This window comes from Candoia aspera, chromosome 8 (genome assembly GCF_035149785.1).
Source record: "Candoia aspera isolate rCanAsp1 chromosome 8, rCanAsp1.hap2, whole genome shotgun sequence".
Taxonomy (NCBI): domain Eukaryota; kingdom Metazoa; phylum Chordata; class Lepidosauria; order Squamata; family Boidae; genus Candoia; species Candoia aspera.
Window position 1 is genome coordinate 39,782,713 of NC_086160.1, and position 14,302 is coordinate 39,797,014.

Genomic DNA, 14,302 nt, shown 5'->3' on the forward strand with positions numbered 1-14,302 from the left:
CATGGTGGTAAGGGTGGCAAAACATTACTATTTTTCTACCCTTATTATGTCCGCAGATAGCTGCCCAGCAGCCCTGTTTCAGGTGAGTAATTCTGGGATTCACCTACAGGGTTGCTGCGAAGAATATGCTGTGCATCTAGCCGATAAATTGCTTGGTTTCACTCTGCGTTGGACTTCAGTCTTGGGCAGGGCCAGTGGAGGTTACAGGGGCTGAGTCTTGCATGGTTATCTGGGAGGAGTTTGATCCTGTTGAACCTGAGGAAGTGGACAGGGTTCTTGTAGCTGTTATTTTGGGCACTTCTGTGTTAGATCTGTGCCCCTCCTGGCTGGTCAAGGCTGCCCGGGAGAGGACATGTGATTGGTTCTGGGCAGTGGTTAATTCTTCCTTGAGGGAGGGGGTGGTCCTGCCGGTTTTTAAGGAGGTGGTGGTGTACCCGCTCCTCAAGGGGCCATTGCTCGGCCCAACTAATCTGGAGTTTTTGTCTAGTCTCCAATCTTCCCTTTTTAGGGAAGGTTGTAGAAAAAGTGATCGCATAGGATCCTGGATGAAGCAGACCTGTCACCTTTAAAGCCCTTCATGGCTTGGGGCCAGGTTACCTGAGGGACCATCTTCTCCCAGTTGTTTCTGCTGGTCCAATCCTGTCCGGCAACATGGGCATGCTCTGGGTCCTGTCAGCCAAGGAATGTCAGCTGACAGGGACTGGGAGGCGTGCCTTTTCTGCCATAGTGCCTGCCCTGTGGAACATTCTCCCTCCAGAGATTAGGATGGCTTTGACCCTATTGGCTTGTTGGTTATGTGCCCAGGCCCAGGGCCCTGAGTGTGTTAAGGGCCCCATTTCCTGGTAATGTTAACATCTATGGATTGTAATTTTCTCAGCTGCTGTATATATTTAATTTTCTTTTGTATTGTGTTGTAATTTGGTTTTAATTGATTTTATGATTGTTTGCTGCCCAGAGTCACTTGTTAGAGATGGGTGGCCATATAAATTGAATAAATAAGTAAATAAATGTGATAAAATAAATAATAAATAAAGTATGTTGCTGAGTTTTACCACTAAGTTGGCATGACTTAAGTTTGGCTGGGGGGATGACACAGTTTGTGATATGGGGACTATATATGTGAGACGAACTGCTGAAATATTTAAGGTTCCTCTGCTGTCTCTGTCCAAAATAGTTTTTAAATTTAATATTAAACTGTTCATGTATATGTTTAATTTGGTCACAGTGGATTAGTATTGGCTTCATAGAATGTCATTCTATTGAAGCTGGTCAGTGTGAAATGCACTATATTCATGTGTTCCTCTGAGTTAACTTCCTTCATAAGAGTAAACGCTAATAATTATTGTTTATACGAAAACAGGGTCCTTTCTTTGATTTTGAAATATTTCTATTGTATATCTTTTCCTTTCTCCAGAAGTGAAGGAGCTGCAACAAGTTATATGAATGGCAAGAAGGTATTTTATTTCAGTCTGTTTACCTATTCACTCAAAGTCTATGGCTGATCCTCTTATACAGTGTGACTCTTGATGGCTGTATTAACGTCCTGAATTTTTGCAGTCGACTGTAACTTGGAGTCACAGCTGCTACTACCTATCTTCCAGGAGGATTTACTCAGTATCCTCTTAATAATCCTAGTGTGTGAGAAACAGCAAGGGCCCCAGAGCCCTTGGACCTTACTGACAAGTAAAAATAAAATAAATTCTGTAGTGTCACCTTCTGGTCTTATAGTATTGTGGTGTGTGACTCAGGAAAGCAGCCCCTCCTTTGGGAGGTAGATCCATACAGAGAAAATGTTATTTTAAAAAGGGAAAGCAGATGGTAAGAATTCCTTTTTTAGAGTATTCACGTACAAAACTTTCAGTGCTGGAAGAGAAAAAAAGTCAACATCTGAAAATGATCTCCCATAGAAAAATTATAAAGGGTAATATAAAATTCATAGCAGATCACAAAATAGATCTGCTATTAATATAAAACAGCTCTTAATTCCATGCCTGGGAAGTAGTGGTCAATCCTGGGAATGCAGGATGACATCAGAACAAGAATGTACAGGTGGTCCTCATTTGATGACCACTCATTCAGCGACCATTTGAACTTGTGACAGTGCTGAACAGTGGTACTTAGGGCTGGTCCTGAAAGTTCCGGCTGTTGCAGTGCTTCTGCTGTCACATGATCACAATCTGGGCGCTCAGCAACTGGCCCGGATTTCCAACCGTTGCAGCGTCCTGTGGTCACGTGATCGCGATTTGCGACCTTCCCTGCTGGCTTCCCACAAGCAAAGCAATGGGGAACCTGGCAGGAAGTTGTAAGTTGCGATCCTGTGATGTCTTGCTTAATTAAGTGATGTCTCGCTTAATTGTGGAGATGCTGAGGGAATGTTCTTGCCCAGTTATCTGGGAACAGTTTGATCCTGTTGGACCCGAGGCAGTGGACATTGCGTTTTATGGCCACGTAGCTTAGTGATGGAAGTTCTGGTCCCAATTACCATCATTAAGCAATGATTGCCTGTAATACATTGCAGCTGATACTATTACCATGAAAGATTTATAGAACTAAACTTACCTGTAAAAGTATGTACTAATCTAGAAACAGCACCTTAGTCTAAAGGGAAGGTCAGAGAAGTTCAACCCCTTTGAAATTAATGAGAAATAAGCCCATAATTATGTTTTAAGGCTGGATTTCTCAGTGAACCCTGATATGAGGAAGAAAACATTAAATATGGTGGAACTTCTGAATTAACACACAAAGGATTATGCTGCAAATTGCTTTGACTGTTTGTGGTATGCAAATTTCTCTTTATATACCTTTGGGGGAAAAATTAGCTTACCCAGATGTAATCAGAAAAGAAAATGTTGGGGTTGCTAATCACTGGTGACTTGTGGGTTATACAGTTGATAAGTTTTGCTTCACATTGCTTAACAAGTCACCAGTATTGGGCTATTGCATTTTTAATAATTATGAATATTATTTAGAAATTTTTATGTGAAGGTGTACTTATTTTGTATGTATGTTTGTAAGGTTTTGATTTTAAATTGATATACCGTATTAGTTGAATTTGCTTGAAATTCATTTTAAATTCTTTATATACATTCAGTGTTGTTCACTTGTTGTGTGTATTCTTTCTCCTTTAATTTTTATTTTGCACAACAGCTTCATAAACATGGGAAATCTCACAGTGCTATGACCTTGCCTGGAAAGGTTCTTCGGTCCCTCAATCCAGTAATTTACCAAAATGTTGAATATGAAGTCTGGCAGCAGTCAAAAAGAGGTAAGGCCCTAACATTGAAATTATTTACTGGGAAGATATGAAGAGGAAGCTGAGCATCTTTTTGTGCTCACCTAAGAGTATAATATAATACATTTTCTTTTTGTGCTTGCAGATCAGCAAAAACAAGATTTTTCTATTGCTGCTGGCATGCAGTATTCAGTTGGAGATAAATGTAAAGTAGGTGGCATTAAATCTGGGTAACTCTGCTTAACAGCTCTTTCATTTTTCAGCATCTTGTATAGTGTTTCACTTAGGTTACCACTTTTACCCCATCAGGGGTTTATGCTTTTAAGTGCAGCTGTGCAAGGCAGAAATATGTCTGAGGCAATGTTGGCATTATGATGCAGGGATAGGAGAATCTGCTGTTGAATTAAATTTGCACTGCTTTTCTAGGGTGAAATGTTGATAAGCCCACTATTTATTTCATTGTGCTACTTTGGCTTATTATCTTGTGTTGTTTCTGATTCAGTTGTTTATTATTTCCATTGTTTCATTTTGCCTGCCTGATATTCCCAGTCATTTCATTGTGCTACTTTGGCTTATTATCTTGTGTTGTTTCTGATTCAGTTGTTTATTATTTCCATTGTTTCATTTTGCCTGCCTGATATTCCCAGTCCCCCCAGGTATAGTGGTTTTGGAGGATCTGGAGCATACTATAGCTTCTACTCATTCCCCTGCTTCTTCTTGTGCACTTGGATTAAATTAGTGACTAGTTTCAAGCAAAGCATAGTTTTCCAGCATAGGTGTAACAGTGTAACAGCAAATGTTGGTCGCATTGACAGCAACTATTTGGTATTTTATTTTAGTTAATATTGATTTGGTATCTCATCTTTCTGTCTATTTTAATATTCAAGGCTGATTACAACATTATAAAAACAAAATATAAAACAATAAAATCAGTGTAATTAAAATCAACAACAATCCTTTCTAACAGAAGTTTTATCAGCAACTGACCAGCATTAAAAGGCAAGACCTTAGGATGGAGAGCCCACCTTTGTTGTTCCCTAGACTTCCTGGGTAAGATTGCAGCCTGAAAAGAAAGCCAGCCACTGGCCTACCTGTTGACCCTGCAACAGTCAAGTGTCAGTCTCCTATCATATCTCCCCTGCCATTTCCTGCTTTAACGTTCGCTCCTAAGTCAAACTGTATAGAAGGATGCAGAATATTTATTTGTGACCCAACACTTTATTTTCAGCTTCTGGTACAGGGAAAGGCTGACCACAACTAAATATTCACTCTACCCCCTGTTTTTATTACATTCATATGCTGCTGTTGTCCAGAGAGCCCAAAACAGTAGACATGGTTCTTCTCCGCTCTCTTGTTTCTCATCATAGTATCTCTGGAAGTAGTTTTAGGCTGAGAGACAATGGCTGGTCCAGAGTCACATGGGGAGCTTCAAGGAGTGGGTGTGAAATACGATTAACCACGCAGTCACTCCACTTGCCTGCAGCTAAGGGAGAAATAGTAAGCAATCTTATCCCATCAGCCCTGCTGGGAAACCAGCTTCCTTGGGTTCCTGAATTTTTTAAATTCCAGTTTTATAAGTTAATGCCATATTTGCTTGATATCCTGTCCTAAAGAGCAGACACTTTGCTTTTGATGTATGAGTTAACATATTCTTGTAAATAATAAACAAATGAAAATAGCATGGACATAAGCATAGTGTTTGCTATGGACTATGGAATAAAGAATGGTAGATGCTTTGTACTTGTGCCAGTTTCACCTTACCCCACAGAAAACTGGGATTCTTTGGGAAAAAGTGGAGGGGTACCAATTTTTTTGGCTGCTTCTGTAAGACATTCTGCATCTGGTACTAAAATTAACTATCAGTCATTATGACACATATTCATTGTTAGCTTTCTTGTCTCTGATTTTTTTAAATTAAGGTGATGGTCACTGGCACACCTTGTGGCAGTACATTCCATAGTTTAAATTGCTTTGAGATGAGACTAAAGAAGTACTTTCTTTCATCTGTCTTGAATTTCTCACCGTTCTGCATCAATAGATGATCCATATTACACTAATATGAGAGGCGATAAAAAAAAATCTCCCTAACTTATAAATTTATCTGCTGTACCTTCCCTTTGCATATAATTTGTTTTAATTACTCCATAGGTATATTTAGATCACAGTGGAAGGTATTACAACGCTCACATTCAAGAAGTCCAGTCTGCAGATGGACCAGTTGTGGTTTTTGTGGAAGAGCTTGGTGTTAGGTAAGTGAACATTGGGATAAATGTTGGAATAGTAAATGCTATGGGATAGCCTAATTTGTGAAGTAGTAGATTCTCTTGTGCTAGAAGTATTTATAAAGGTCAGACATAGCCCCCTGCCCTTGTGAGATTTTTGATGACCACATAAGATCCCTTCCAATTCTGTAATATAACAGTGGGCTTTCTAAAGTACACATTTTGCTATCCAAAGTGGAATATGGTTGGTTTCTGTTTAGTCAGATTTTGTCTGGCTTGCAAAATATTAATGAAAGAGTAAGAGATAATGACACTTGTAGGTGGTGCATTCAAAGGGCAGGATCGAGATTTGTACGTAAATAATAAATGTTCAGTGCTAGACTGTTTTGAATTAGATTCTTGAAAGGTGGGCATATTTTTCAGGCATTGTGTCATTTCCATTAACCCCCCCCCCCCGATACTTAAGTAATACTTCAAACTACTAAATTTATATTCTCTTGGAAGTAAATAGCTTGTTTTGGTAATTGCACATGATATGTAAGCATGCATTATGTAACTATAAATGTGAGATACTAACATGAATAATTACACTGATTATGTCCAGAGAATTACTTTATATGCACAGTTATTGGGAAATTCTAGTAATTTATTTATTTAGTAGATCTTTTGTATCACTAACAAAGTTATTTTGCAGTTTACATCCTTACTTATTTACTGGGGCATATATGCAACTCCCGTCTAGCAGGAATTGATGAAACTGTGTTAAAAACTAGTATGTTAAAAACTGATTAAATATGAAATACTATTAAGTACAGATTCAACAGTTAAAAGCCAATCAAAATAGATGTGTTTTTAAGGCATTTGTTAAAGCCAGCAAAAGTTGGAGCCATCAATTCAGGAGGCAGGGCATACCAGAAAATGGCAGTATATGCAGTGATTGCTTTATCTTACTGGAAAGTATTTCAGTTGTCCAAGTTAAGTAAAAACATTGCTGGATTCAACTCTGATTCTTGCACAGTTAGTGATGGCAGTGTCGCACTGTATTTGGAAAGAAGTGATACAGTGTCACGATGAAACACTGGAGAGGAATGGGACAATCTTTTGCCTATTTCAGAGACACATGAAGTCTGCTTGAAATGAACAGTTTTAATTCCTGACCATCTAATATTCCTGTAATATCTTTCTCTTCTCCCAAAAATGTTAAAATTATACTATGAACTACTTGAAGCTACACAATTGCTTACTTGATTTATGTCACACCTTTCCTTCAGGTGTTCCAGATGGCATACACAGCATTCTCTTTTCCAGTTTTTCCTCCACAAAAACAATCCAGCAGCTAAGCGTATACTAGAAGTTGGGTCTCCTGTTCCTAGTCCAGTTCCTTGACCACTTTGCCTCTGGTGTGCTACAGAAATGTAAATTAAACACACACGCTCACACAGAGAGAAATTAAAAACTATGTTCCACAATTGTGGATAGGTTCTGTTGGCAGCCTATTTAGTTCTAGTAATGCCTTCAATGCAGTGTGGAGCTACCACAGATGCTGTGTTTCTTCTTTCTTCCTCCCAGGCATTCAGTACTGCTGAGGAACCTTAAACCTCTTCCACAGGCATCTCCTTTGGAAACTTGGAGCACAGTACCAGGGAAGAAAATTAAAAAAACCACTTTGGTGCATGGGCAGAATGTTCAGACTGGTATGAGTCTTTAACCTGAATTCTACTGGCTTGATTGCCAATCTGTTTTGGATTAACTGATGAAAAATATGTCTTCCAGATACAGATTGCAAAGGCTCCAAAAATCCAAACAAGCTAATAAAAACCACATCAGTTCTGCCCCCTCGGATGCAGGTCACAAGACAGCATCACTTACCCTGTTTGGGGATGTCTTCCCAGCAGACTTCTGCTCATCACAAAACTCAAGGCAGAAATGCTCTGCAAGCTGTAAGGTGACTAATGTCTCATTCTGTTTTTGGCTATAACTTGACATTTTATAAGAGGAGTTTACTATATAGTTTGTTACTTCTCCTTGTGTGCTTTATTTTACTTCATTTTGGTTTGGTTTGACATTTTGTTTTTTTAATTTCAAAAATAAATAGAAAAGAAAAAGAAATAGAATGATTCACAATATATAAAAATTACATAGGAATATACAAAATGTTAAGACAAAAATGGAAAATATTCCTCTGTTATTCTAGTAACATTGAATTAGAACAGATATAATCATATCTCAGTTTGGCCCTTTAAAAACTATATAAGAGTCAAGTCATAGGTTAACAAAAACAGCCAAAATAATAGAACGTATTAATCAAGATATGAGAATTAATAAGAATTTTATGATTAATGAGAATTAATAAGAATTTCTAGGGAATCTGAAGAAAAATTGAAGTATCTGAAGCTACTTATCTAAAGTAACTGTATGACTGACCAGACAGTATCTAAAGTTTTAAGACATTTATGTTAAGAGAAATCTGAACTTTGGATGATGCAAAAGTCTACAGGTAGTCCTCAGTTAACAATGGTAATTGCGACCAGAGTTTCGGTTGCTAAGCAATCTGGTCATAAAGCGTGACATCACATGACTGCATTGCTTGGCGCCGGTAATCCCAGCATTCCCCATTATTGTCATTAAGCAAGGATTGTGAGTAGTTTAGTGAGTCCCAGGTATGTTGCAAGCAGGCCAGCAGGCAGGTAAGTGGCTGCTGGTGGGTGGGGGAGGGTGCATGGGTGGCCCGCAAGGTGTGGCAGGATCAGGATTAGCTGCTGCCAGGCAGGGGAGGATGTACGGGTGGTCCATGTGGCAGGGCCAAGGGTGGCTACTGCCAAGTGGGGGAGGATGTACCCGCCCACAAGGTGCGGTGGGGCCGGGGGTGGCTGCGGCCAGGTGGGAGAGAGTGCGAGTGACTTACCAGAGCGACTTGTGACTTTCCCTGCTGGCTTCCCCATTGACTTTGCTTGTGGGAAGCCAGCAGGGAAGGTCACAAGTGGTGCTCACATGACCATGGGACACTGCAACCATTGTAAGTGCAAGCTGCTTGCCAAGTGCCCAGATCACAATCACGTGACTGCGATGATGCTGGGACGTCTGGAACTTCGAGGACCAGTCATTAGTACCACTGATTCAGCCCTGTCATAACTTCGGTCGCTGAACGAGTGGTTGTTAAACGAGGACTACCTGTACATGCAAAATTATAATCCGTCAACAGTTTCCAAATTAGGTTAAAGTTAGTATCAGACTTTTTTTTACGATATCAAGTTATTTTTGACATTGAGGCATACTCCCAAAGCTTATTCTGCCAGTCCTCTAATGAAGTAATTGAATGTAATTTTTAGTGGGAGGCATCATGTGTCCTTCCAAATGTTATCATGTATAAAGTCAACTCAGCATACTTTGTAGGAATATGAGGTTTGGTGATGCTTAACCGAAAAACAACTGGCAGGAGTGAGAAGTCTGCATTTAAAATTTGTTTCATTCTATGGTGATTCATCTTCCAGAACTACTGAGCGGTGTGTCATTGCCATGATGCCAATGAACATATGCTAGAAGTTTGATAGATTGATACACTATTCCTTAGGATGATTATTCTTCTTGGATTTCTGTTGAGAAACTAAGTGCTTTTAAACTGAGTGGTAATTCAGAGTATTAGATTTATCCCCTGGATTAGCAGAAGTTTAAACACAGGTTTCAAACATTTTTGAAATACTTTTGCTTTAAGTGAAGATTAGTTTCCAGTGATAAAAAAAGTTTTAGATTAGTTTTAAATGTAGGATTAACCTTTAAGCTAGGAATTTGGCCAGTCAAACCAATGAACATCAGATGAAGCACAATTTGGCTACCTGTACATTGTATATGCAGTGCCCTGGTAGCAGTTTCTAAAAAAAAAAAGACCAAATGAATATTTAGATTGCCATTCAAGGGTGATGATGGTAAGTGTTTCAGTTTCAACAGATATAAAACTTTTCTTTCCAGAAAGACAGATTGTGAGAGAGTGCAAGAACTGGACCACCCAAACAAGGATTGTAACTATTTTGGTCTTTCTCCAGAGGAGCATAAAGAGAAACAGGCTGTAGATGGAGTTAATTCACTTTATCAAATTCCGTTCCAGGATGAAGAAGCTTTCCCTGCACTTTTGGTATGTGTGCTGGGTTTCTCATTGGACCATATGCATTCTGGACTACAACACATCATTTTTCTGTTCCAGTGAATAATGAAAGGGACAGCTGAACTGCTGCTGTTTTTCTCAGAACTGAAATTTTACTGATATGTTTTGCTTTGCCAGTTGAGTCAGGTACATACTATGGTACTGGAATAGTACAGACATTCTGCACCAAAATCCCAAGCTATCTAATAAGATAAACCAAATTTTAGAAGGTTCTTTTTTCAGAACATGTAGGCAGTGTTGGCACCAGCATCCAGCTTAATTAGGCACATAGTGGAGTCCAATGCATCTCAGAACTTCACAGCTTATGTAACTTAGCTGATTGTACTGGCCAGCACTACCATGTTAATGACTTTAGACCCATCTCTAATACAGGTAGTCCTCGACTTACGACCATTTGTTTAGCAACCATTTGAAGTTATGACAGTGTTGAAAAAAGTGACTTATGATTGGTCCTCGCACTTATGACCATCGCAGCATTCCTGCAGTCACTTGATCAAAATTCAGGTGCTTGGCAACTGACATGTATTTACAATGGTTGCAGTGTCCTGGGGTCACATGATCACCATTTGTGATCTTCCCAGCCAGCTTCCGACAAGCAAAATCAGTGGGGAACCATGTGCTTTGCTTAACAACTGCATGATTCACTTAATGACCACCACAAAAATGTGAAATCGAGTGCAGTCATGTGGTGCCTCACTTAACAACCACACCAGTTAACGATGAATTTTCCAGTCCCTATTGTCTTAAGTCAAGGACTACCTGTATCCATGTTAGGGCTTGGTGCCATTATTGACAGTGCTGACTTTTAGACAGATGCCACTGTACACTGAGAGATCAGTTTGATAGTCAGACAAGTAAGTGAGGGGGGTGCTGGGGACAATACACTTCGTGCTCCTAAAACTAGAAGTAGGCCTGCCTGTAGATAGCACTTACTTTATCTCAATTAAGAAGCACAAAGGAGATCGGACAGGTATGTTGAAATTCAAGGAACAGATGTACTAATATGTTCTACTGTAGGAACAAAGAAAAGTCTTATGCTGTACTATTGGTAATTCACAAGATTAATCTGATCCATTAATTTGAGCAGGAATTGGTTTTCATATATTCATTACAATGAAGTTAAGGAAGTATGAAGGAGGAGCATAGCTACAAAGCTGATCTTCCTGGTTTTTTCTGTAGGCTGGACAGGTTCAATATATCATGGTATTCCTCTCTTCCAGAAATATTCTTGTTTAATAAATAGTATTTTCCTCATGATGCTTTTAAAAATCAGAGGGAGTTTTGTGATGTAGTAAGTTTGCTAGGCAAAGGTAGAAAAAAACACCAAAAATAGTGCTCTTTGGGTCCTGGTCATTGTGTTTTATATCAAAGTTGTGCACATAACTAGGCTCTGAGATTATATATTCAGAATAGGAACAAATGACTTGGGTTGGGATTTAAGACGAGGAAGTTCTTGTAACTACTTGGAGGTCAAAAGGAAAAATTGACTAAAACAAGGTGTTAGCATTTTTCTTTTGTTGCTGAGATTGTTTGTTTTTGCATTCTCAGTTTGGGGGGAGATTACCTGACTTGGATTTTAACTGCATATTAAAGCAAGAAGCTAATTTATAAGGCCGCAATCCTCAGCAATATTACTAAGAACATAACATCTGAGGAAGCGTTACTGTTTTCCTTGTGAAAAAATCAGTGAAGACTCAGAATTCATTTTGGTAAGATCACCTCATCTTACTGGGCAGCTTGGTAAAACGATTAAGGCTTAATGGGAACATACCAACCTAAGGTTTGATTGAAAGGACTTTGTGGCTCTTATGATCAGGACTTCCATATAAAATGAGGAGCTCTGTTAGTTCTCAGAATATTCAATTCTTTCAGAATCCATCTGTGTCTCAAGTAGCTACCCAGACTAATGAGACCTCTGGATGGCAAAGCCCCCGAGTTCCTAATGGGAAAAGAATCAGCAACCCGAAGGAACAACAGGTGACAAGAAAAAATATAGAAGCAAAGGATGAGAAAGGTATGAATAAATGGAGATATTGGGCTTTCTTTGGATTGACAACCAATATGGTTTCATATTAAAGATGTTAATATATTGTTCAGTAAGGAAGATACACAGTAAAAGAACACAACAGACTGGAGATTTGGGAGACCCTAAACCCTTGGTGTATTTTCAGAGCATGGATGAATAACCCTGTGCTGTCTAGATTAGATTTCAGGTTCCATGATCCCATGTTGTTGGTTATATTGGCTAGAGATATTGAAGTTCAAAACATTTGAAAGCTACTAAGTTGCCTATATCTGCTTTTTAGCATCTTACAGTTTCATTGTGCTGCTTTCTTATGCATTATTGCAGTGTCTAATCCTGAGCAGATTCTTACAGATCAGAAGTTGGATCCCAGAATGTCTAAGGTAGGTATGGTGAGCTGTGATGCATCCCGATCACCTTTTCTTCCTTTACCAAATGAGTATTCATAAAGTATGTATTTTAACTTGCAGGACACTAAGGAGGATATAGCTGTTGCAGGTATATCATCTCCCTCAAGCAATGGAAATATTCATTCACCACCTATTGAACACGTAAGAGATGTATGTTTAAATGTCTGTGGCCATTTCATGTGGAAGGATCACATTAATTGCAGTTTGTCTCACAAACCTGTGTTTTAGGCAAATCACTTACAGTCATATGCCTGTCGGAATCTTGAATACAGTCCATTAAGAATATTGCAAAAATCCTATTAGAATTACTAGGATCTGTATAATGTGAGTGTTCACTAAAGATAAATGTCTTAATTAAGGATTCTCAATATGTCTAATAAAGGTTACTGAGTCCCACAATATGAGAAGTCTTTGAACAATGTAGCTTTATTGGATTTCTGCCACTTGACAAATTCCACTTTGTTCAGTGTGATTGTCCTTAGAGTCAGTTAAGCAGCACAATTGACCTGGTCTGCTTTCAGTTCAGTCTGAAAGCCAAGTTATTATAGCTTTATAGAATCACATTGTTCAAGGATACCAAACACTGAAGGGTTGTTTCTTTCATGTTATGTATGTTCCCAAGAAATATTTGGCTGGATGCTGGAAAATACATTTTTGATCTGATCAAACAGAATTCTTTTGTATTTTTCTTGTGGACTAAGGAAGCATGTGGAGAAGGGAGAGTGAATGTTAAGCTAGTTCAGATTGAGTTGCCCCTTACCAAAGTCCAATGTGATAGTAGGACTTTGTAATGCATGCTGTTAATGTGCTTTAAATTGCCTTACAGTACGGATGTTGTGCGTGCATCTGATCTTGCAATGAAAATATTGTCAATGGTGATGTCTTGCATGAATTTTATTTATTATTTTATTTTATTATTTAAATTTATATCACTGCCCATCTCCCCCAATGGGGGACTTTATACTTTGGTTCAGGTTCTCTGCATATTTCCAGGAAGGCAAGAGTAATTGAGCTCAGAGGGACTGGGCAAAGAATTGGGCTATAAAGTTGCATAATTAATACTGCTCTCAGTTTAAAACTGAATTTGATGGTTTTAATTTAAAAACAGATTAAATAGATTAAAATGTATTAAAAATCCATATGGTCTTTACAGGAACACTTACCAGGTATGAATGCTATCCCATCTTCAACTGTTCCTGAAATACATTTGCCTCCCACTGTGCCTTCTGTACCAGCTATTGTGCCAGCTTGGTCAAGTGAGTCAACAGTCTATGTACTATCAGGTTTGCAAGGGAAAAACTCCTCTAATCCCAAACTAATAAGGTTTGCGATACCATACTTTTGTTATTACTTTTATACTAACTAGTATTTAGTATGTGGAGGCCAAATTAAAGTTACACACACACACATATATACGTAACTCTGCTTGCTATTGTGGTTTCTTATTCATTTACTTATATATCCCTGCATTCCACATGAACTTGTGGCTGTACATAATAAGTAATTATAACAATAATACAGAAATAATAATCCTTCCATGATAATTGAGGCCATAATAATTCACAACTGAAAAACTCAATATTGCCCATGCTATACTTGCATTTCACCCTCTGCTCTGCCAACATTCTGATTCCCAGGGGCATCAATAATGGGTTTGGTTGAATTTGTACTTTTCTCTGCCTGCCTTGGACAATTTGAGAATACTAGCTTCTCTTTTCAGTTGCTTAGACTTAGGATTGTTTTTCCTTGTTCATATCTTAGGTGTTCCACCCCAGATTCCTGTGTCATCTGTGATACCAACACCAACAGCTGGACTAGATTCCACTCTGAGTCAGGCAACCTCCAGTCCAGTTGCTGCCATTCCAGTAACACTCCAAGCAGTTAATCAGCCTTTAATACCTATGCCTCAAACGCTGAATCTTTACCAGGATCCCTTGTACCCAGGATTCCCACTTAATGAAAAGGGAGAACGAGTTATTACTCCTCCGTACTCCTTATGTGGTACAGGGGAAGATCTACCAAATGGTAAGAGTTGTCCCAGCTCATGCATGAAATTTTCCTTGTCAAAATGAGGCGGGTGGGTGTGGTTGGAGGTGGCAACAGCAGTGGGAAAATACTGTATATATAAAACTTCATAAAATCGGAACAAGCATGAAGAAGGCTAATATGTGAAGTTCCAATGTCTCATCCAATTATCTATCTTTACATTTTTACGTAAGAATGAACTTTCTTGGTGAGAAATGCTGAATTCTTATT

At 38.8% G+C, this 14,302-nt stretch overlaps 1 protein-coding gene across 1 annotated transcript in view; it reads left to right on the top strand.

Moving 5' to 3' along the window:
- The window catches only part of OTUD4 (OTU deubiquitinase 4), a 36,549-nt gene that overhangs the window by 17,018 nt on the left and 5,229 nt on the right, over positions 1-14,302 (top strand). The window contains exons 8-19 of the mRNA XM_063310137.1: positions 1,415-1,454; positions 3,148-3,265; positions 3,378-3,442; positions 5,381-5,481; positions 7,024-7,148; positions 7,228-7,399; positions 9,421-9,583; positions 11,486-11,627; positions 11,964-12,019; positions 12,107-12,187; positions 13,200-13,329; positions 13,808-14,071. Coding sequence (XP_063166207.1) covers positions 1,415-1,454; positions 3,148-3,265; positions 3,378-3,442; positions 5,381-5,481; positions 7,024-7,148; positions 7,228-7,399; positions 9,421-9,583; positions 11,486-11,627; positions 11,964-12,019; positions 12,107-12,187; positions 13,200-13,329; positions 13,808-14,071 — 1,457 coding nt within the window. The remainder of the gene's footprint in view (positions 1-1,414; positions 1,455-3,147; positions 3,266-3,377; positions 3,443-5,380; positions 5,482-7,023; positions 7,149-7,227; positions 7,400-9,420; positions 9,584-11,485; positions 11,628-11,963; positions 12,020-12,106; positions 12,188-13,199; positions 13,330-13,807; positions 14,072-14,302) is intronic.